The sequence below is a fragment of the Schistocerca americana genome, chromosome 8, assembly GCF_021461395.2.
Source record: "Schistocerca americana isolate TAMUIC-IGC-003095 chromosome 8, iqSchAmer2.1, whole genome shotgun sequence".
NCBI classification, from domain to species: Eukaryota; Metazoa; Arthropoda; class Insecta; order Orthoptera; family Acrididae; genus Schistocerca; species Schistocerca americana.
This window is the reverse complement of record NC_060126.1, coordinates 311,528,757-311,550,216: the sequence shown is the minus strand read 5'-3', so window position 1 is coordinate 311,550,216 and position 21,460 is coordinate 311,528,757. Positions and strand designations below refer to the sequence as shown.

The 21,460-nt window shown below is 38.0% G+C and overlaps 1 protein-coding gene across 1 annotated transcript in view; it reads left to right on the top strand.

Moving 5' to 3' along the window:
• Positions 1-9,792: 9,792 nt before the first annotated feature.
• LOC124545057 (DNA-directed RNA polymerases I, II, and III subunit RPABC2) overlaps positions 9,793-21,460 on the top strand; it is a 72,940-nt gene continuing 61,272 nt past the window's right edge. The window contains exon 1 of the mRNA XM_047123849.1: positions 9,793-9,939. Within this exon, the coding sequence (XP_046979805.1) occupies positions 9,911-9,939 (29 nt within the window). The 5' untranslated portion in view covers positions 9,793-9,910. The remainder of the gene's footprint in view (positions 9,940-21,460) is intronic.

Sequence of the window (21,460 nt, the reverse complement as noted above, 5' to 3'; positions counted from 1 at the left end):
CTGAACATTTCTCATCACATTAATTTTCTGCAGACTGCAAAGGAAGCCAACAAAGGCAATTGGCCACCCAGCTGCTCCAAGTCGTGCATTTCTTACAATGTACAAGAAGCAATAGCCAATCAACTGTCAGCCAGTGCAAAGGTTTGCACTACACACCGTAATAATGGCTTTAAAATGCACCAAGGTAAGTTTGGAACATTTTAGGAACAAGTCATTATCTTTTACTGAGCAAGATGATGAGAAGTGATGAGATTTTCGCGGCTGGTTGTGGTATCAACAATGGTTTGGCAGCATAGCTCGAAATGGGTTGCACCATGCAGTAACCAAAATGTATCTGATGGCCTCTAAAGGGTGCAAGTGGCTGTCCAAGATTAAGTTGCCCCCCTCCCCTGCCCCCCTACCAGCCGGTAATCAAGGATACATATATGCTTCCATTATGACCCATGAAGAGCATGGGGATGCACTATGTAAGAGGATTTCTACAGTACTTTTGTCACATATATCCCTTCACTGTTCAACAGAGAAGATTTTCATGAACATACCAGCTGTTGCTTCACTGACTACAGTACCAAATTGACAAATTTTTGGTACTGCAACAATGGCAACAGTAACTTTATCAAGCAGAATGTTCCTTAACATGTCTCATCACACTAATGTTCTGTTGACTGCAAAGGAAGTCGACACAGGCAATTGTCCACAATTCAGAGAAGTTATAACCGTTCCAGAACTTACAATGTCAATTTCACACCAGTTATGGTTTCTGAGGTTACGTTAGAGGATCAAGTATCTATAACAAGAAAGATTAAATGGCACCGCATCTCATTTATGGTGGATTACAGCTTTGAAAAATTAAGGTTAGCTGACATGGAGAAGGCAATGAGTGATTCTTCACTGACGTAGAGAGTACAGAACAGTTTCAAGACATCTGTTTGTGACTGAAAAACTGTATGGAATTGCGATTCTGGTTGACACAGGATCTGACTGTAGAATGCTACCATGGAATTGCTTTGAAGGAGACAGTGTTGCTAGCCTCCAACACCCCCCCCCCCCCCCCCCACCCCCACCATTTAGACATATGACAAAAAAGTATTGAATTGAACCTTGGTTTGAACCAGTTGTTGATTTGATGGAATCTCATCATGGTGAATTTCACTGAGTCTCTTATAGGAGCTGATTTCCTACACCATTTTCGGTTGACTGCAGATCTCTGTCAGAAGCTGACTCACTGCAAATTGAATTGACTCACTTTCAAGCACATCATTCAAGAATTTCTTGAGATCACATTGGAGATGACAAGCTGCATCATTTTTGGACCTCATCAGGCTCACCAGCTGCTGCTAGTCAAGAAGACCAACACCTGAAAAATGTTTGATGGCAAAGGCAGACACTGAGAGGTAAATACAAGGAGGTGTAGTAGCACTCTCCGATAGCCAGAGAGCTTCACTGATACACATGGTATTAAAGAAGAACACTACATGGTGCCTATGTGGTGACAATACTGTTCTTTTTGCTTGTACAGTGACAGATAAATATCAAATTCCTCAAACAGCAGACTTTAATAATGCTATTCCCCGGGCACAGACTTTTAGTGTCATTGATTGTAAAAAGGCATATTTATAAATGCCTGTGGCTCAAGTTCTCTGTGGTTTAGATTTCTTCTTCTGCTCTGTGGGCAATATTTTGGTGTTCTCAAGAGTCCCAGAACCAACACAAAAAACATCTCCAACTACTGTGTCAATGTCATTGGCACTCTGGCAATACCATAAACCCAGAGAAGTGTTTATTAAGCAAATACAGTGTGAATGTTTTGGGTTTCAGCATGTCTGCTTTGGGCACTGCACCAACTTCAGAAACAAACATTCAAAGAACAGAGAAGATTTGTGGGAATGATCAATTACTACCACAGACATTCCACAAAGTCAGCTGAAATCTGGGCTCCACTGATGGACCTATTGAAAGGGAACTATACATTAGGTCGAAGAAATGAAAAATGGGCACCACAACTACCAAAAATTTTCAAGAAGGTATATTTGGCTCATGCCACTGAGCTCACCCGTTCCAAGGTGTGATGCACATATGGTGTTAATGGTGGAAGCTAGCCCATTAGTGTGCTGCTACAACAGTTAGTCAGTGGCAAGTGGCAGCCCTTGGCATTTTGTTTGTAGTTACAATGACATAGTAGAAATGGATTGTCATTGGCTGGGAACTTTATGCTATCTGCACTGCCATTCAACATTTCAAAGGCTCCATAGAAGGGAAACATTTTACAGTGTTTACTGACCGTGTGCCCTTGATGGATCTTTTTTATCAAGGTAATAGAACACAGTTGCCCCAGCAATGTAGGCGAGCAGAGTATATATATAACAATTCACAACTGACATATGGCGTATCAGTGACAGCAGCAATGTGGTTGGGGATTAACCTTTGTGCTGCTGCATGAGCATAACTCTTGGCAACAACTTGCAGTGGAACAAGAAACTGATAGCAATTCCAAATGGCTGCACTAAGATGGTGCACACAGCCTCAATCTGTCACCAGCCTGTGTGCATGAGCTCAGAACTTTTTTTTAGTGTGACAAATCGTCACATAGCGTACAGCAGTGTCCATATCAAAGAAATACTGGTATATTGTCTTTGATGCTTTTCACAATGCGAGACATCCTAGCATGCAGGCTACCATGACGCTTATTGCGAAGAAAGGTGTGTGGCCAGGAATGAAAAGAGATTGCTGCTGTTGAGTGCAATCTTGCTAATCCAATACTGATTGACATGTGTCAGCACTTTTGGGAACCTTTCATATGTGGATGGCTCACTTCATGCATTTTGTTGGCATACCCAGTTCATTGCCTGCACATAACTACATACTGACAGTGGCTGACAGATTCAAACATTGGCTGGCAGCCTTCCAAATATCAAACATGGCAAAAGAAACAGTTGCACAGTCCTTAGTGACAGGCTGAACTGCAATATTTGGTGTGACACAAGGACTGAGGAAGGCAGTTTGAATCTCTGCTTTTTCATGAGCATTTACATCTGTGTGGCTGTACACAATTAAGAACCATCAGCTATGCTCCCCCAAAAATGGGATGATAGAAAGGTTTCAAGAACCCTTAATGCAGTCTTTGTCGAGAACTAGACAAACACACTACTGTTGGTTCTCTTGGGTCTACGAACTGTGGTTAAGGATGAACAAGGGTGTTCAGCAGTCCAAGTGGTTTACAGCAAAAAATTACGGCTGCCAACCACTTGGCATTTCTGCAAAACCGATGCAGTTCCCAACATATGAGAAGACAGCGACCTTCAATTAGAGCTACAACACAGAATGGCTCAGCTTCTATATCTACATCTACATCTATACACTGCAAACCACTGTGAAGTGCATGATAAAGGTGAAGTGCATGACAAAGGATATGTCCCATTGTTCCAGTTATTAGGGTTTCTTCCCGTTCCATTCATGCATGTAGTGTGGGAAGAACGACTGTTTGAATGCCTCTGTGTATGCAGTAATTATTCTAGTTTTATCCTCACAATGCCCATGTGAGTGATACATAGGGGGCTAATGCCAATCTTTGAACCACTTTGAAATCTTATCAATATCTGACTGAGTACTTACGCAGCTTCTTTCAGACAGTAGTTCATTATAGAAAGCTGCATCATCTGCAAAATGTCTGAGGTTACTTTTCTTCCTGTTCCATTCATGTATGTAGCATGGGAAGAATGATTGTTTGAATGCCTCTGTGCATGCAGTAATTAAGCTAATCTTATCCTCACGATTCCTGTGTGACTGATATGTAAGGGGGTTGTAGTACATCCCTAGAGTAATCATTTAAAGCTGCTTCTTGTAACTTTGTTAACAGACATTCTCAGGATAGTTTACATCTGTCTTCAAGAGTCTGCCATTTAAGTTCCTTCAGCATCTCTGTGACACTCTTCCATGGATTAAACAATCCCGTGACCATTCGTGCTGCCCTTCTCTGTATATGTTCAATATCTCCTGTTAGTCCTATCTGGTAGGGGTTGCACACACTTGAGCAGTATTCTAGGATGGGTGGCACAAGTGATTTGTAAGCAATTTCTTTTGTAGATTGACTTCACTTCCCTAGTACTCTACCAATAAACCAAAGTATGCCACCTGCTTTACCCATGACTGAACCTATGTGATCATTCCACTTCATATCCCTACAAAGTGTTACGTCCAGGTACTTGTATGAGTTGGCCGATTCCAATAGTGACTCATTGATATTATAGTCATAGGATACTACAGTTTTTCATTTTGTGAAGTCCACAATTTTACATTTATGAACATTTAGAGCAAGTTGCCATGTTGAAATTTTATCAACATCTGACAATATTTATACAGCTTCTCTCAGATAGTACTTCATTATACAGGGTGTACATAAAGTCCGGGAACAGTTTCAATTATTTATTGCACAAGAACTAAACACTGTACAGATGTCATACATATTGCATTTTGAAGAGAAACTCTGAAAGTTTTATTTGCAAACATTCAATATGCGAACCATGAGTGACCTGGCAAACGTCAATATGGTAATCAAATTCTTGTCATACCTGTCCCAGCATGGCATCATTGACTGTGGCAGTCGCTTCCTGTATTCTCTCCTGGAGCTCTGCAACATCACTTGGTAGAGGTGGTACATACACCAGATTTTTAATGTTTCCCCACAGAAAAAAGTCACACAGAGTGAGATCTGGTGATTGGGGAGGCCATTTCATGAAACAGTTGTCCCCTTTAGTAAGCACGGCTGATCTATCGATGCAGCAGTTCCGTGTTCAGGTACCCACAAACTTCACGATGAAAATGGGGTGAAGCACCATCCCATTGAAAAATGAATGGAGAGTCCAATTGCATTTGATAGATCAGCCATTGTTGCAACAAGTCCATGTAGGAATATCCAGTGACAATGCTCTCGGTGAAGAAGAATGGCCCGTACAGTTTTCGACGTGACAAGGCACAAAAAACATTTACCTTTGGGGAATCACACTCAAATTCAATGCATTCGTGTGGATGCTTTGTACCCTAGATTCGACAATTATGCCTGTTCACTTTCCCATTAATGTGAAAAGTGGCTTCGTTGCTAAAAATTAAGTGATCAACAATGCCATCCACAACCTCATTCAATTGTTGCAACTGCGAACAAAACTCAAAACACTTGTCTTTGTTATCATCATTGAGCTTCTGCACTAGCTCCAAGTTGAATGGTTTCATAGACAGCTTCTGACATAGGACTTTCCATGCTGTCATTGGAGACATTTTGAGTTCACGGGATGCATGACGCACTGATTTCTTTGGACTCCTTATGAATGTCTCTCATACGCGCTACACATTCACTTCAATCACACTGCAACGTCCGCTTCTCTTTGCCGGGCACAGGCAACCCGTCGTAACGAATTTGTTGTGCCAGTGGTAAATGGCTTTTCTTGTTGGTGGCTTCTTACCGTACTTGGTTCTAAACATCCATTGAACAGATATAGCACACTTGTCTTTGTCAAACTCCAACACACAGAAAGCTCGCTCCACAACTGAACTCGCCATGTTTGTGGCCAGCACTGACTATTGGCAAATTACAGAACTACGCTGTGACGCTATACATGAAACAATGTTTGCTCGTTGTGCATTAAATAATTGAAAGTGTTCCCAGGCTTTATGTACACCCCGTAGATAACTGCATCATCTGCAAAAAGCCTGATTTTACTGTTAACATTGTCTGAAAGGTCATCAATAAACAACACGGACAGCAAGGGTCCCAACATACACCTGATGATGACTCTCCATCCAAGATAACATGCTCTGTCCTCCCTCCCAAGAAGTCCTCAATCCAGTCACAAATTTCACTTTATACTCCATATGATCATACTTTTGACAGTAAGCATAGGTGCGGTACTGAGTCAAATGCTTTTTGGAAATCAAAAAACACTGCATTTACCTGGTTGCCTTGATCCAAAGCTTTCAGTATGTCATGTGAGAAAAGTGCAGTTTGGACTTTGCATGATCGATGCTTTTGAAAACCATCTGACAATGGCTCTCCATCCAAGATAACATGCTGTGTCCTCCCTACCAAAAGCCAATGCAGTCACAAAATTCACTTGATACCCCACATGATTGTAATTTTCGCAATAAGTGTAGGTGTGTTACTGAGTCAAATGCTTTTCGAAAATCGGAAAATACTGCATCTACTTGACTGCCTTGATCCAAAGCTTTCAGTATGTCATATGAGAAAAGTGTGAGTTGGTTTTCAGGCTGTTGGAATCCATGCTGGTTGGCACTGGGGGGAAGGGGGGGGGGGGGTGGGATCATTTTGTTTAAGATACCTCATCATGTTTAAGCTCAGAAAATGTTCTAATGTTCTACAACAAGTCGACTTGAAGGATAATGGACGGTAGTTTTGTGGCTCACTTATACTACCCCTCTTGTAGAGGGTGGGACATGCTGCTGTTTTCCAAGAACTGGATATGGTTTTTTGTTAGAGGGATTTATGATAGATTATAGTTAGAAGAGGGACTAACTCAGCCACAAATTCATCATAAAATCTGACAGGTATTCCATTCAGGCCTGGAGCTTTGTTCAGTTTTAACGGTTTCAGCTATCTCTCAACACCACTGACACTAATACTTATTGCATTCATCTTTTCAGAGGTACAAAGATTAAATTGGGGCAATTCTCTTGCATTTTCCTTTATAAAGGAATGTTTCAAAATGAAGTTAAGCATTTCAGCTTTTGCTGTGCTACACTCAATTTCAGTTCCTGTCTCATTCATTCAGGACTGAACACTAACTTTGGTGCCACTAACAGCCCTTACATGCAACCAGACCTTTGGGTTTTGTGAAATATCATTTGATAATATGCTGCTACGGTAGTCATTGAATGCTCTCTTGACAGCCATTTATGATTTCATTCATCTTCTCTTTTTCTGTAGCCCTACTCTTTGTTTTGAACTTATTATGCAGTGATCTCTGTTTCCTTAGAAGTTTCTGTACAGTGACTCTGCACTACTGTTTTACTAGGTACATATCTATCCAGTGTATGGTCAACTATTCATTTAAACTTGAGCTACAGTTTGTCCACATTCCCCTGCCCTGTGCTTAAAGTTTCAAATTCGCCCTTGAGAAATGACACTAATGATTTTTTATCTCGTTTACTGAACGTAAATGTCTTTGTGCTTGTTTCAGTTGTGCTTTGGTAATCTTTGTTGCCACAACCACATCATGATCACTGATACCAGTCGACATAAAAGTTTTCTGGCTATGATACCGCATCATATTGTATAAAACAACTGTTGGAGAAAACCAACGTTTCGACCTTCTAGGACGTCTACAGGTGCGTTGTAACTATGCAGTGTCTCTTAGATTTTGTAATTACTGTTCTCTGCGCATGGCATTAAGCCATAATTTTAAAAAGATAGTTCATTTCATTGGTCACTTACGGAAGAAAGAGAGGAAACATGCACAGTGAACAGTAATAACAAAATATAAGGGATATTACATAGCTAGAACGCACCACTAGACCCAAAAGGAGGCCACTGCAACAGTGGCCGAAACGTTGGTTTTTTTGAACAGTAGTTTTATCCAATATGACGTTGTACCATACCCAGAAAACTTTTATGTTGGCTGACTCTCCCTGCAGAAGCCTAAGCAATTATATCACTGATACCAGTTTCGATGTGGACGTCTTCAAATTTTCAATTTTCCAAGCCAAAACATTTTTGGCTTCGGCCAAAATTGCCATAACTAAATAGAGAGAAGCCTAGTTTGATCCATAAGTATGTGTGCGCCTTGTCACATCTGGGCCTATGTTGACATTATAAGGCCAGCAAAATGACTGCCATATTCAGTTCCGTATAAGGTACTTGATTAGTGCAATAACAAGTTCACCATTGATTGGCCTGGAAAACAGGAAACAGTCTTGATGGAATTATTGAAACAGGCGCCACAGCATCAGACCACCCCGACAGCATTTGTGACTTCACATATGCAGGCTACACCTGAGTTAACAGCGAAACAGAAAGACTCTGCGACCTCTTTGCAAACGTGGCATTACCCCACCACCTGCGCTTCCAGCTGTAGCCATCAGTGGTGGCACAACGGTAAGTTATCGGCTATCTGCGAGACAAGGACAAGTTAACTTAATCCATGTGATTGTTATTTTGTTTCTCTCTCTTCATTTACTATTTTTCGCGTTCTCTGTATGTGTTGTAAGCTGTTCGTTGTAAAAGGTGTTTTTATAAGGAAAATAAAACTGTGTTTTCTGGATCAGTATGGGTTTATGTTAGGATTACCTCTCACATACTTTACTACCGTGAAATTCTGTAACTACGCATATACGTTTTGATGCCGTTTTATTACACTGAAAGTGGCCATCACATCTTTTATTACACTGAAAGTGGTCATCGTACCCTGTCAGCCTTATGTCTTCGATTATGCGAGCTTATCAAGCACTCGAGCGTAAGATATGAGACAGCAAAAGGCTACGACCAGATGAAAAAAAAAAAAAAAAAAGTTCTCAATAACATACTCCCGCCTCCCGCCCTATGATCTTGTCAGGCGCTTCATCAGTGAAATCCTGCACAATTTCATAATTATTTGCATAACATTTTGTATACAATTTGCTAGAGTTGCACTTTTTACTCTTTTAGAAAATCGTATATTTACTTTCAAAACAGTGAAATACCGGTACATTAAATATTTGTTTCGAGCGATTTCCTTCCTCTCCTTGACGATATGGCTTGCACTGTATACATTTGCGCCGTTGACTGGATGATAGCCCTGTAAACACGTCTTTCTGCTGCCATGCTCCCCATCACCTTTTAAATGTTGAGTCTAACTTCATGCGAAAATGGATTGTAATCTTTTTCCATCACAAATGACTGAAATTAAGTGCATACAAAAGTAGATGGATTCGAAATTTGCACAGGATTTATTTTTGTTTCTTTTACACCACATTTTATCACCGTTGTTCTCCGCAAAAGTAAAGCCGCTTCACAGAAACACTTGGTGTGAGAACAGGTGATACTGTTGCTTGTCATTCATCCATCAAAAATGGACTTTTTGCTCGGTGGTCACGAGAGGAGACGGCTACGTGGCAGCACATGGTTTCATTCTCGATTCTCTCTTATTAATGATAGCAGTAAAAACGCTGCTTCACTGCGTGGACAATCCACCAGCTGTTTAAAAAAGTTTTCTCGAGTCCGTGAACCAGAGGATTTTTTATATGTATCTTTTATGCCCAAATGTTTAGGCTTATACTTGTACTTCACGGAAATGCAAAATTGTCTATTCGACGGAAAAAATGAAATTATCGTATGGCAGTATTGCCCACGAGAATATGCAATTAGACGGCTATTAATGACAAGGAAAGTGAAAATTCAATGAAATCGGATACATCTTGGAAGAAAATATTTCCGCGGATAACAAAGGATTAATATTGCATATAATATTTTGAAAAAAATGGATTTCAAATGTAGGATAAGAATGACCTTAAAACATTTCGTTGCGTTTAACATGTCTTGTGACATGAGATTATGTACAATATATTTTGTGCAAGACTATATTCGTGTTCAACTAAGTTTTCTAAAACAGAAAATGAATTATCGCTGAGTGAGGCTAGTAGAGAAATTACTCGAACAATTCATTCATTCACTAAACAAGTGGACGAAATATGCGGCAATACTTACCGTAATAATTTTTTCCTCCATCATAATGATGCTGCTTTTCCGTTAACTTTCTGTTTCGCCGGTAATTATTTTCCTTAAATATATACGTTGTCGAGACTGCTATTATTTACCGACTTCAGTTATCTATGCCCAAAGAATACATTTAGTTGTAACTTCGCGTTGTTTCTATTTTCTCAACTTTGTTGATTGTTCACGCTTGTTGGTGTATAACTAGTTGCTAGCATGGCTGATGAGGAGTATGAGGGAGATGAGTAAGTTAAAACAAAATTATTTCTGAATGAATCTGCGTGAAAGATTGTGAAGTTTTGCTCGCAGGTCGAGTGAGAGAGAAACGTAACGGATTAAAAACATTTCGTGAAATCATGTCGTCAATGGTATTCATGAATCAATTATGAGTTGATTCAGCATCGAACAGTCATTATGAATTGTGATTAGCTCATTGATTTTATACAAATAACGCGAATGTTTTCTTAATCATCGATACGATGGTTCGTTTTTTAAACATTTTATGCAGCCGCACACTGCCTCTGAAACAGTGCTTGAGTGTTTTCATTTATGCACACATCGTGTGATAAATACGTGTTCCTTACAACTTCGCATGTTGCTTGACCTATAATTCGCACTATAAATCCTATGGCATGTAGTTTCAGACATAGAATTATTATACTTTTTGAGGGCTAACAATGGAAGTTTAAGTAGATCAATTTGTCTGCATTAATTTTCTTCTTCAGTCTTGCGTGTAAAGTGAGCAACTGACGAGATTAGAAGCCGAGCTGCTGTGAAGTCCTGTTACTAAACGAACTATATTGTGTAGAAACTTTTAGGTACAATGAAGTAAACAAATGTAACAGTAATTGGAGTTGAATCAGTCACACCTGGAAGCGCACATGTTATCTCCAGGATCATTGTTGTCTGTCAGATCATTGACAAGATTTGTCGGTCTCTCTCTCTGTTTGCACATTGATATGATGTAAATCAGAGTGCTGCATCTATGGACGAGCAGGGAGGCCCAATGAACTATAAGAGATATATGTATTATTCAGTTTGATGTTCTTCAACTACTCTGGTTACTGTGTTAAATTTTGCACTTAATCTTACATCTGACTTTTGTAGTTAAATTCCTCAAGACATTGATAGTACGCAAAGACATGCATTTGTTTCCATCTCAAAGTGGGGGCCATGGGCCAATTTCATTCTGGTATTCAAACACTATCACCATGCTAAGTGACAGACCATTCTTAAGAGATATATGCAAAATCTGCAAACCTGAGGGGTGTCAGCTTTTATATGAGAATATTTATCGATCTTTGGGTCATTTTGTACAGTGATAAAAGATAAGTTGGGTCTTAAGTTGTGTACAGTGCACAGAATGCTTATAATTGCATGGCAACAATTTCATATGTCTTAATTATATACAAAAATGGTCAGTAATTCTGATGTCCATGCTGGTGTTGTAGAGTATTATAATGTTGTGCTGACTTGATCGGATTAGATTCAAGTTTCCATTTTAATCAGTCCATGTCGAAGGGTGCATTTGCTGGCAGATCTAAATACGCTGTCATAACACTCGTCTATTAAATAAGATTAACAAAGTATCTCTTAACTACCTTCCTCTTTCCCTGAATGCAGTAGTTTCAAAAGTTTTTGAAAATGTCGCCTGTGGTGGAATTCTATCAAACTTATTTTAACTGGCCATAGCTTTTTAACTGGGTCATTCCATATCAAATCACCCAATAAAAAATAAATTTTACACCCACCTCCTTAGATTTTCATGAAATTTGGCTCAAATGGTTCTAATACCATCCTGACAACACCTGCAATTTTTTTTTTGCTGTATATCTTAGTTTTTTTTATAAATTTTTAAAGTTTTTATGTTTTGCGTTTTCTGAACCTTCGGAAATGGTCAATTTAATTTGTATTCAAAACTTTAAATTTGCTTATCTTAAAAACTCTTTTAGATAACATCTTGAATTTTTGCAGCAAGTTTATTTATTATACGTATTTGAAGATAAAAATGATGCTATTAAAATATATTAATATTTTCTATGAAAAAAAAATATATATATGTATTTTTTTTCTTTTTTTTTTTTTTTTAACGGATGTTTTGTTTTATAAGAATTGCAATATCTAGAGTCTCAGACCTGATAGAATGCTCAAATTTGTTTTAATTTACTCTTAAACATATAGGCTACTTGATAAAACAAAAATAATGATGGCTTTTTAACATGTTTATTAATTATAGTAGATTACATTAGAATTATGTACGAAGATAGTTTACTTACGACACTTATGTATAACCCAACTGATTGCTTGAAACATTGAATTTTTTGAGTAATTTTGTCTTTTTAATAAACATTAATGCTGATTCAAACTGTTTTTCCACTTCATCCAAGAGCTTTCAGTTCTTTTGATACAGTCTTTTTTGAAGTAATACATTCTCCCAGTGCCGCTTGATTGAGGTGCGCCTACTACACAGACTATGTGCTCCAAAGGCACTATGCAGGAATCTTCTCTTTCAGGCCAATAAAATGATGCAGCTGGTCCTGAAGGATGTAGAAATAGAATTTCTGCATCTTCTTCATCATTGAATATTGTTTTTACCAGTCCAAAGTACCAGTTACCATCATAATTTGCAACCACATAGCTATTTACGGATGGTTCAACACGAACCCAATCAGAAGAAGAATGGAAAGAAAAGACTAAGGAGGGTTTTACACTATCTGTAGTCTTTCTAATTTCAAGGTTGTTTGTTGGAAGTGGTTTGAAGTTATGAAAACTTCATGTTCCAGGAATGGTTCGGGTTGCTGAAAAACGTTTTTCTAATTTTAATCGTAGCAAATCAGCTTCTTTTTTGTCAATAAAGTGAAAATGAATGTTTTCAATATTTTTTTCACAAAACTTGTACACATCGATTGCTGTCATTATTAGTTCTTCATCTGAAAGCTGTAGACTGGCTTTCCTTAAAATTCTTTTAATAGTTCCTCCTAGGCCATTACAAATTGACTTCCCATGACTTGTTGCAAAAAAAAGAGTGTTGGGCCTTCAAATTAAAGTCTCTCAAGTGTTTCTATTTTTGTACTGCCCAGCACAACCATCTGTAAAGTAGTGAACTGAATCAATGTCAGTATGATGTAATGACAGCCACTTTGTAATTTGTTTTTGTACAAAGTTAACAAAACCAGTGTCATGTTCTTGGTCGTCACTAATAAAACAGTGGTTGGAAACAAAAACATTGTTTTCCTCATTTCTTAGTAAAACTCCAACTGGGTGTAGAATACAACCACCTCTATTCCAGTGGTAACTTTGGATCTCATTTTGTATAACAAAGGAATAATTTTCACTGAAATCCATCACAATAATTGCTGTTTTGGGTGGTGGGTCTTCTTTCAATCTTTTAAAGGCTGCTGATTGGGATTTTGCTATAAACGAGTGCGGGGTGAGCTTTTCCAATGACCTAACCAATAAAGAAATGTAGTCTTCAACACTGATAGACTGTTTGATCATTTCTGCCCTGTCTGTGTTAACCCACTGACTGATTACAATTTCTTCTTCTAAATCATAATCTTCACTTAGTTTTTCAGTTAAGTACTCAGTTAGTGCAGTATTTCCAGGACAGCTGTCGCAATGATGTAGCATGCAGTTTTGGTTTTCCGTGTTGCACACAAGCATCTTAATTAGGTCTTTATAAGATTCTTCAATTTTCACAGCATCCAGTAATAGTTTAACATTCTGGTGGATACTGCATACACATACAGTGTGTGTGCCTGCAGCACCAGCGAGGATACACCATTTAGGTCTCAAGAAACGAAATTTTGAAAATCCTACTTCTACCTCGGGATTCTCCCATTTGAAAGAATAATAGAGTTCTCTCAAGTTACACAAAATGAGTCTTTTTTGCATGTACACATTTTTTGAACACTTACTTTGTCTTTTGTTCCAGGTAGCACTCTGGAACTTTCATCCTTTTCATAAAAATCTGTTACAAGTCTTACTGTATTTTCAGAAAGAGTTTTACCTTTTTTTGGACCAGGAGTTTCCAAAATACCCTTTTCAGATTTTAGCTTTCTAGCTTATCGCACCATGTACTCACTTACATTAAATTCTTTCATCACTTTATTTCGAGTCCAAGAATCTGGAGCCAAGGTCAGAATCTGGATTTTTCTAGACCTCCCAACAGATGAAATCTTCTCTTTCATAAGAGAAATCATTACATCAAAATCCTTTGCTTTCTCAACCACACTTTTATCTTCTTCGTCATCATCAGAACTTGGTGCATCATATTTTAATGCTTTTGAAACCGCCTTTTTTGCAGTCTTTTCAATACTGCTAACCTTCCTTTTAAAATAAGACCCTTTACTTTGTTCTGACAAGCCATGAAGCTTTATCGGTGTTAAACCTAAATAATCAAGAGCAATGTTTGTTTGTACGAGGGATTCATTTCTGGATTCCAGTGATTCTAATTCAACCATGACTTCATCATCTGTTTCACTTTCATTGACTTCAACTCTTAATTTTTCCTCACAAAAGTTACGGCATGTTGAGCAAAGCTTTTGTCCAGGTTTTATGCTAATATTTTTTGTCAGTAATTGTTTAGAAAGATCCAAGCCTACACTTCTCAACGATTTTTTGATGGGCTTTTTGTGTTTTTTTAGTGGTATACACATGTTGTTTGATACTTTTCAAAAACATTTAAAAAGTAGTAGCTGTGGTGTGAACATAGCCTATATTCTTAAATTCACACAGATTAATTCCAGATCGTAAGTGGATCAAATCTTTTTCTTCCTCACTCAATTCTGATACCGGTTGTAACTTTTTTGAAGGTGTGTAGGTTGTTTGGAAACAGTCAGATTTTTTAAATAACCCTACACTACAGGTTTGAATATCTGACATACTGATTTCACTTTTGGTCTGATTACTGTTCTGGTTACTTTTATAGGATATTGGAAAAGAATCTCTGTAAACTAAGTAACAGTACTTAATGAGAGTTCGAATAAACTTAATAAAATACTATTCAAGCACTATTTAACACTGTAATAATTTTTTACTTCAAAACACAGGAGTAACAATACAAAATCCAAGTGTACATTGTTACTCCAAGAAGACAAAAACTTATTTTCGGTGTCTAAGTCACTTGGTATTTTTTATTTTTAAAATATAATTAATATTATTTTAAAAATTAGATAACTATTAAACAGGTTAAAAAGCCAACATAATTTTTCTTTTATCTAATAGCCTATACAATTAAGAGTATTCTAAAACAAATTAGAGCTTTCTATCAGGTCTGAGACTCTAGATATTGCAGTTTTTGTAAAACTAAACATCCGTTAGCTAAAAAAAAAAAAAAAAAAAAAAAAACCCTGAAAATTTTTTTTCATTCGGAAGAATTTAATATATCTTTATGGTAATTTTTTTTTAACATTTAGATATAATACACAAACATATTCCAAAATTTCGTACTGATATATTGAGTATTCTTTAATATAAAAATTTTTTTAGTTGTGAGAACACGTTTGAGTTATGGTTTCCGACTGCTGAAACAACGCCAAATCTAAAAACTTTAAAAATTTATAAAAAAAACTATAAGAGATAGAGCAAAAAATTTTACAAGTGCTTTCAGGATGATAAAAGAAGTAATTGTACCAAGTTTCATCAAAATCTGACATGGTTGGTGTCATGGCCTGGGTGACTTGACATGGAATGACCCAACTATATTAAAGTTTGGCTTCTTAGAAGGATTCACCACACAGAATCCAATAAAAAGTATCTTAAACGAATTACAAGCAGAACCAAACAAGAGAAATTATCCTGTTGGTAAATTTTGTGACTTTGTGAATGCCTGTGTTGGCTCCTGAAATAGTGCTTTGTAACATAAAATGCTGGTAGTGTCTCGTTGATAGACTGACACAGGCAACTAACTTCAGAATGGGGAAACATAGCCTGGGGCATCCCAAAAGAAAGCTGAAATACTAAATTCAGTTTTCCGAAATGGTTTCACAACGGATGATCTTAATATTATCCCGTGTTTCAAACATCGCATGAACGCTGAAATGCCAGGTATTGAGATAAGGGATTGTGGAATAGAAAAGCAGTTCTACACTTTCTTAGTTGTGGAAAGGCATATGGAGCAGGTGAGATACTTGGTAGGTTCTACAGAGATTACTGACCAAGGGACCGCAGTAGATTACCGAGCAAGGGGCCGCATTTGTTTTATCACGCTGGACTTCGTTCCAGATTTAGGTTTTTGATAATTTCCCTAAATTGCTCTGGACAAATGCTGGGATGGTTCATTTGAAAAGGTGCGGCAGAGTCCCTTTTAATTCTGAAGGTATTGATGTTTTGTCTCTCTGAACACCACGTAACCACAGGGATGGAGAAGTTAAATTTAAGGGATTACAGATTAGCATCTTATTCATGTAGAGTGTTATTGAAAAAGAAGGCATTGCAACTTATATAAAAACTGGACACAAAGTCAAAAATATTGAAACAAATAGTTTTTGTGTAGATCAGATCCTTGAAGCATGTGCTTGTGAGTTGCTACTGCAATATACTTGTATAGAAATTGTAACAATCTACAGATCCCCTCAAGGTAACTTTCAGCTATTCATGAAAAATCTTGAGGCAATATTGAGCTACCTGTCAGACAAAAAGAAGCACTTGCCCGTGAAAGGCAAAGGTCCCGAGTTCGAGTCTCAGTCCGGCACACAGTTTTAATCTGCCAGGAAGTTTCATATCAGCGCACACTCCGCTGTAGAGTGAAAATCTCGTTCTAGAAACATCCCCCAGGCTGTGGCTAAGCCATGTCTCCGCAATATCCTTTCTTTTAGGAGTGCTAGTTCTGCAATCTCATTCTAGATGCACTTAGTGGTTTGTGGTGATTTTAATGTACATTTCTTATAAAAGATACGGATAAGAAAAATGAGCTAGAATCTTTGTTTGGTTGTTTCAATCTGGGGGTCGACAGAAGCGTCCGATCCAACGCGTCGGCTTTGACCCGTGACGTAAGGGTGTTGTCGTGTCTGACGTCATGACGGTGCGGAGTTTGGTTTGAGTGTGGCTGTCTCCAGTTCTGTTTTATCTTATTTTATTTACTTTTCTGATCTGTTCGTTCTATCTCGTGAGATATTTTTTTTAAATTTAAAAACACTTATTACTTATTTTAATTATCTGTATCCTCGAATTTCTGTTTTAGTTTATTATATTTATCTTTCTGATCTGTTCGTTCTATCCCGTGAGATTTTTTTTTTTTTTTTTTTTTTTTAAAGACAAAAATAATAATCAGCTACTGAAGCATCTTTATCTTCTATGGGTTGCAGGGGTTACGACCCCTGGGGAGGTGGGTGGGTATTCATGCATGGCTGTCTTCACTTACACGTTGTAGCTACGCAAGGCGTCTAAATTTGTTTATATTTAGTTTGCCCCCCACCCAAAACACCCCATTTCCCGCGATTGTCCCGTTAGTGTCATTAGGCTTCTTGTGGAAAGAGTGTGTGTTTGTTTTTGTTTCCGCCATATTTGTGACGTCATGGGTCAAAGCAGACGGGTGGGATCGGACGCTTCCATATTTCCCAATCTAGTATCTGTTGTAAATTTTCCAACTTGTGTGCACCAGGATAGTAGGTCACTTATCGATAATATTTTCATAGACAGTGCTCAGACAGAAATAATTAATGTGTACACAGTTGTTAATGGGCTATCTGATCATGATGCACAGTTAATGGATAACACATATAGCACCTTACAGGATTCAGGCAGGTTCATACAAGGCAGGGAGGCTATTAATGCGAACAGGATACAGAGCTTTAAGTGCAGCCTAGAAGAGGCAGAATGGGATGAAGTATACACAGAAAATGATGCTGATGCCAAATTCAATTTATTCCAGTGTAAATTTGTCTCAGTATTTGAGAGCTGCTTTCCTGAAATGATATCCAAAAAAGCCATTACAAAGTCAAGTAAGCCATGGGTTATTAAGGGAATTAAGATATCATGTAAGAGGAAGAGGGAAATATATGGACAGGCGAGAATAAGTCAGTATCTGATGTTACTTGCTCACTACAAAAGATGCTGTAATATTTTAAGGAAAGTCATTAAGAAGTCGAGATGCTTGCATGTTCTGACAGAAATTAATAATGCGGATAATAAGATTAAAGCTATATGGACTATTGTCAAATGGGAGACGGGTCAGCCTGACAGTGCGCTGCATACCATAGCAATAAAGCTAAATGATAATGTTGTGAGTGATAATTCACAAGTTGCAAGTATTTTTAACAATAACTTTCTGAATGTAGCAGCAAAAATAGGGTTAAAGGGTTCAGTTGAAAAAGCAAAAAAATATGTTAAAAATGTCATTCCCCAGGACTTTAGGCCTTTAGAAATAGCACCAACATCCCCCACTGAAATTAAGGGAATTATAAATATACTGAAAACAGAGCTCATGTGGTGTTGATGGAGTCTCTAATGGAATTTTGAAGTGTTGTTCTAGTTTAATAAATGGAGTCCTTAGCGATATATGTAATGCTTCGCTGGCACAGGGAATTTTTCCAGACAGATAGAAATAAGGCAATTGTCAAGCCTCTTCATAAGAAAGGGGACAAGAGTGACTTAAATAATTGTAGACCAATCTCATTGCCGACTTCATTTTCTAAAATATTTGGAAAAGTCATGTATTCAAGAGTAGTCTCACATTTAAGTGAAAATAATTTACTCAGCATATCACAGCTTGGATTCCAGAAGGGTTACTCTACTGAGAATGCTATCAACACATTTACCCACCAAATATTACAAGCTCAAAATAACAAATTATCGCCAGTTGGTATTTTTTGTGATCTCTCCCAGGCATTTGATTGTGTGGATCATGTCACACACTTAGAAAAACTCAGGTTTTATGGAATTGAAGGCTATACACACAGCTGGTTTGAATCATACTTAATGAACAGAAATCAAAAAGTTGTGCTGAGTAGCACAAATAATGTTGTGAGGGTGGTAAATTCTAATGAATGGGGAGTTACCACAAAGGAAGTCCCACAGGGTTCAATTTTAGGTCCTCTGCTGATCCTTATTCATGTGAATGACCTCCCACTTAAAGTTCAGCAAGCGGAACTAGTACATTCTGCAGATGACACGAGTGTTATAATAAATTCCATTCCAGCAAAAGCAGCTGAAGATATTGTTAAGGATGACTTTCAGAGAATTATTAAGTGGTTCGCAGAAAATGGACTCTCCCTTAATTTTGAAAAAAAAAAAAACAAACTTGCTATATCCAGTTCTCTAGACCGAATAGTCATACCGACAATTGATGTAGCATATGAACAGGGCTCAGTTAACAGGGTAGATTTCTCCAAATTTTTGGGTGTTCACATTGATGACAACTTGAACTGGAAGGAGCATATTACTGAGCTACTCAAACAACTAAGTTCACCTTCTTTAGCTCTTCATATAATTGCTAGTCTTGGTAATAAACAGATCAGCCTTCCACTCAATAATGTCTTACGGAATAGTTTTCTAGGGTAACTCACCACTTAGACATAAAGTGTTGATTGCACAAAAGAAGGCACTGGCAATAATTAGTTGTGTTCACCCAAGGACACCATGTTGGCACCTTTTCAAGGAGTTAGCTATTTTAACTGCACCATCAGAGTACATATATTCACTAAAGAAATTTGTTACAAATAATCCATCTCAATTCGCGAAGAACACTGATGTTCATATGTACAACACTAGAGGGAAAAATGACCTTTCCTATCTGTTATTGAAGCTGTCAGTTGCTCAAAAAGGAGTACATTATTCAGCAACAAAAATCTTTGATCATTTGCCCAACAACGTAAAGTGTCTGACAGGTAGCAGATCAAATTTTAAATCTAGCTTAAAATCATTTCTTTTGGACAACTCTTTCTACTCCGTGGGCAAGTTTCTGTTTCAGAAATGGTAAAAAAAATTGTACCTCTAAATGTAGTTGCATGTGTAGAACAAAAGATTTCAGTAATATTTATATTAGCACTATTGAAATGAAAGGATTGTATGGCATTTATTGGCCGGCATATCCCCTTCGGGGTTCAACCGCCGTATTGCAAGTCTTTTTAGGTGACGCCACTTCAGCGACTTCCGTGTCGATGATGATGATGATGATGATGATGATGATGATGATGATGATGATGATGATGGTGGTGGTGGCGACGGCCACACAACACCCAGTTCCCTACCGGGAATCGAACCCGGGCCCCCCTTGCGTGGTAGGCAGTAACGCTACCGCTGTGGTACGGAGGCGGGTCTTAGCACTGTTCATGTGTGTATACATAACTTGCAATCTGACTTGTTCCACATCATATCAATAAAATAATTGGGAAAATGATCTACGGAACATGACATAACTAAAATGAAAACTGACCTCACTTTGTTAAGCAGGACACCACTAACACTGCATTCGAACATTAAAGGTTTGTTCTTCCTATCCATTCGCATTAACTTCAATTTTTCCACATTTAGAGCTAGCTGCCATTCCCCACACCAACTAGAAATTCTGTGGAAGTCATCTTGTATCTACCTATAATCACTTAACTTCGATACCTTTCCATACACAGCAGCATCATCAGCAAACAACTGCAGGTTGCTGCCCACCCTGTCTACTGAGTCATTTATGTGTATAGAGAACAACAGCGGTCCTGTCACACTTCCCTGGGACACTCCTAATTATGACAGAGTCTCTGATGAACGTTCACCATCATGGACAACATACCGGGTTCTATTACTTAAGAAGTCTTAAAGCCACTCACATAACTGTTATCTTGTTTCGTATGCGCATACCGTCGTTAACAGCCTACAGTGGGGCACCATGTAAAATCCTTTCTGGAAATCTATAAATATGGAATCTGCCTGTTGCCCTTCATCTGTAGTTCGCAGTCTAACATATGAGTAAAAGGCAACCTGTGTTTCACATGAGCAGTGCTTTCCAAAATCATGCTGATTCATGGACATAATCTTGTCAGTCTCAAGAAAGTGTATTTTATTAAAACTGAGAATATATTCAAGGATTCTGCAGCAAACCAAAGTTAGGGATATGGAGCTGTAATTTTGGGGGTCCATTCTCTTACCTGTCTTATATGCTGAAGCCACTTGTGCTTTTTCCCAGTTGCTTGGGTTTTTTGTGCTGGGTAAGAGATTCACAATAAATGCAAGTTAGCTAAGAGGCCAGTGTTGTAGAGTACTCTTCGTAAAACTTAATTTGGATTCCATCTGGATCTGGTATTTTATTTGTTTTCAAATCTTTCAGTTGTTGCTAAGCGAGCTGCTCAGAAAATGTGTTCAAAAGTATTTCGCATGACTGTCTGTCTGTACCTCCCACCATCCCCCAATGAAACCATAGACATCTCAGTCTACACATAGTAGCTTAAAGTCACCTCCAGCTTGTATTGCATGATCTGGGTATTTCTGCACTACTGACTATACACTTTCTTTGAATGAATCTAGAACTGTCACAGCAGAGTCGTACTTCCAGTAAAAATATCCAACAATTATCTTGATTTCACCTTCCCATGTTATACATGACCAGATAACTTCACTGTCACACTCGGCTGTGACTTTGATAGAGACAATATTTTTGTTATCTCCAACAAACGTCCCGTGCTCCAGTGACCTGTAATATGTCTTTATGATATACTTTTCAAGATTCACTAAATATCTTGGAGCTTTTCACTTTGGGTCCCAAGAATAATTTGAGTGCGAGAACTTTCCTGGATGGCAGTAAATTCAGGACCTTTATTACGAATACTTCGACAGTTT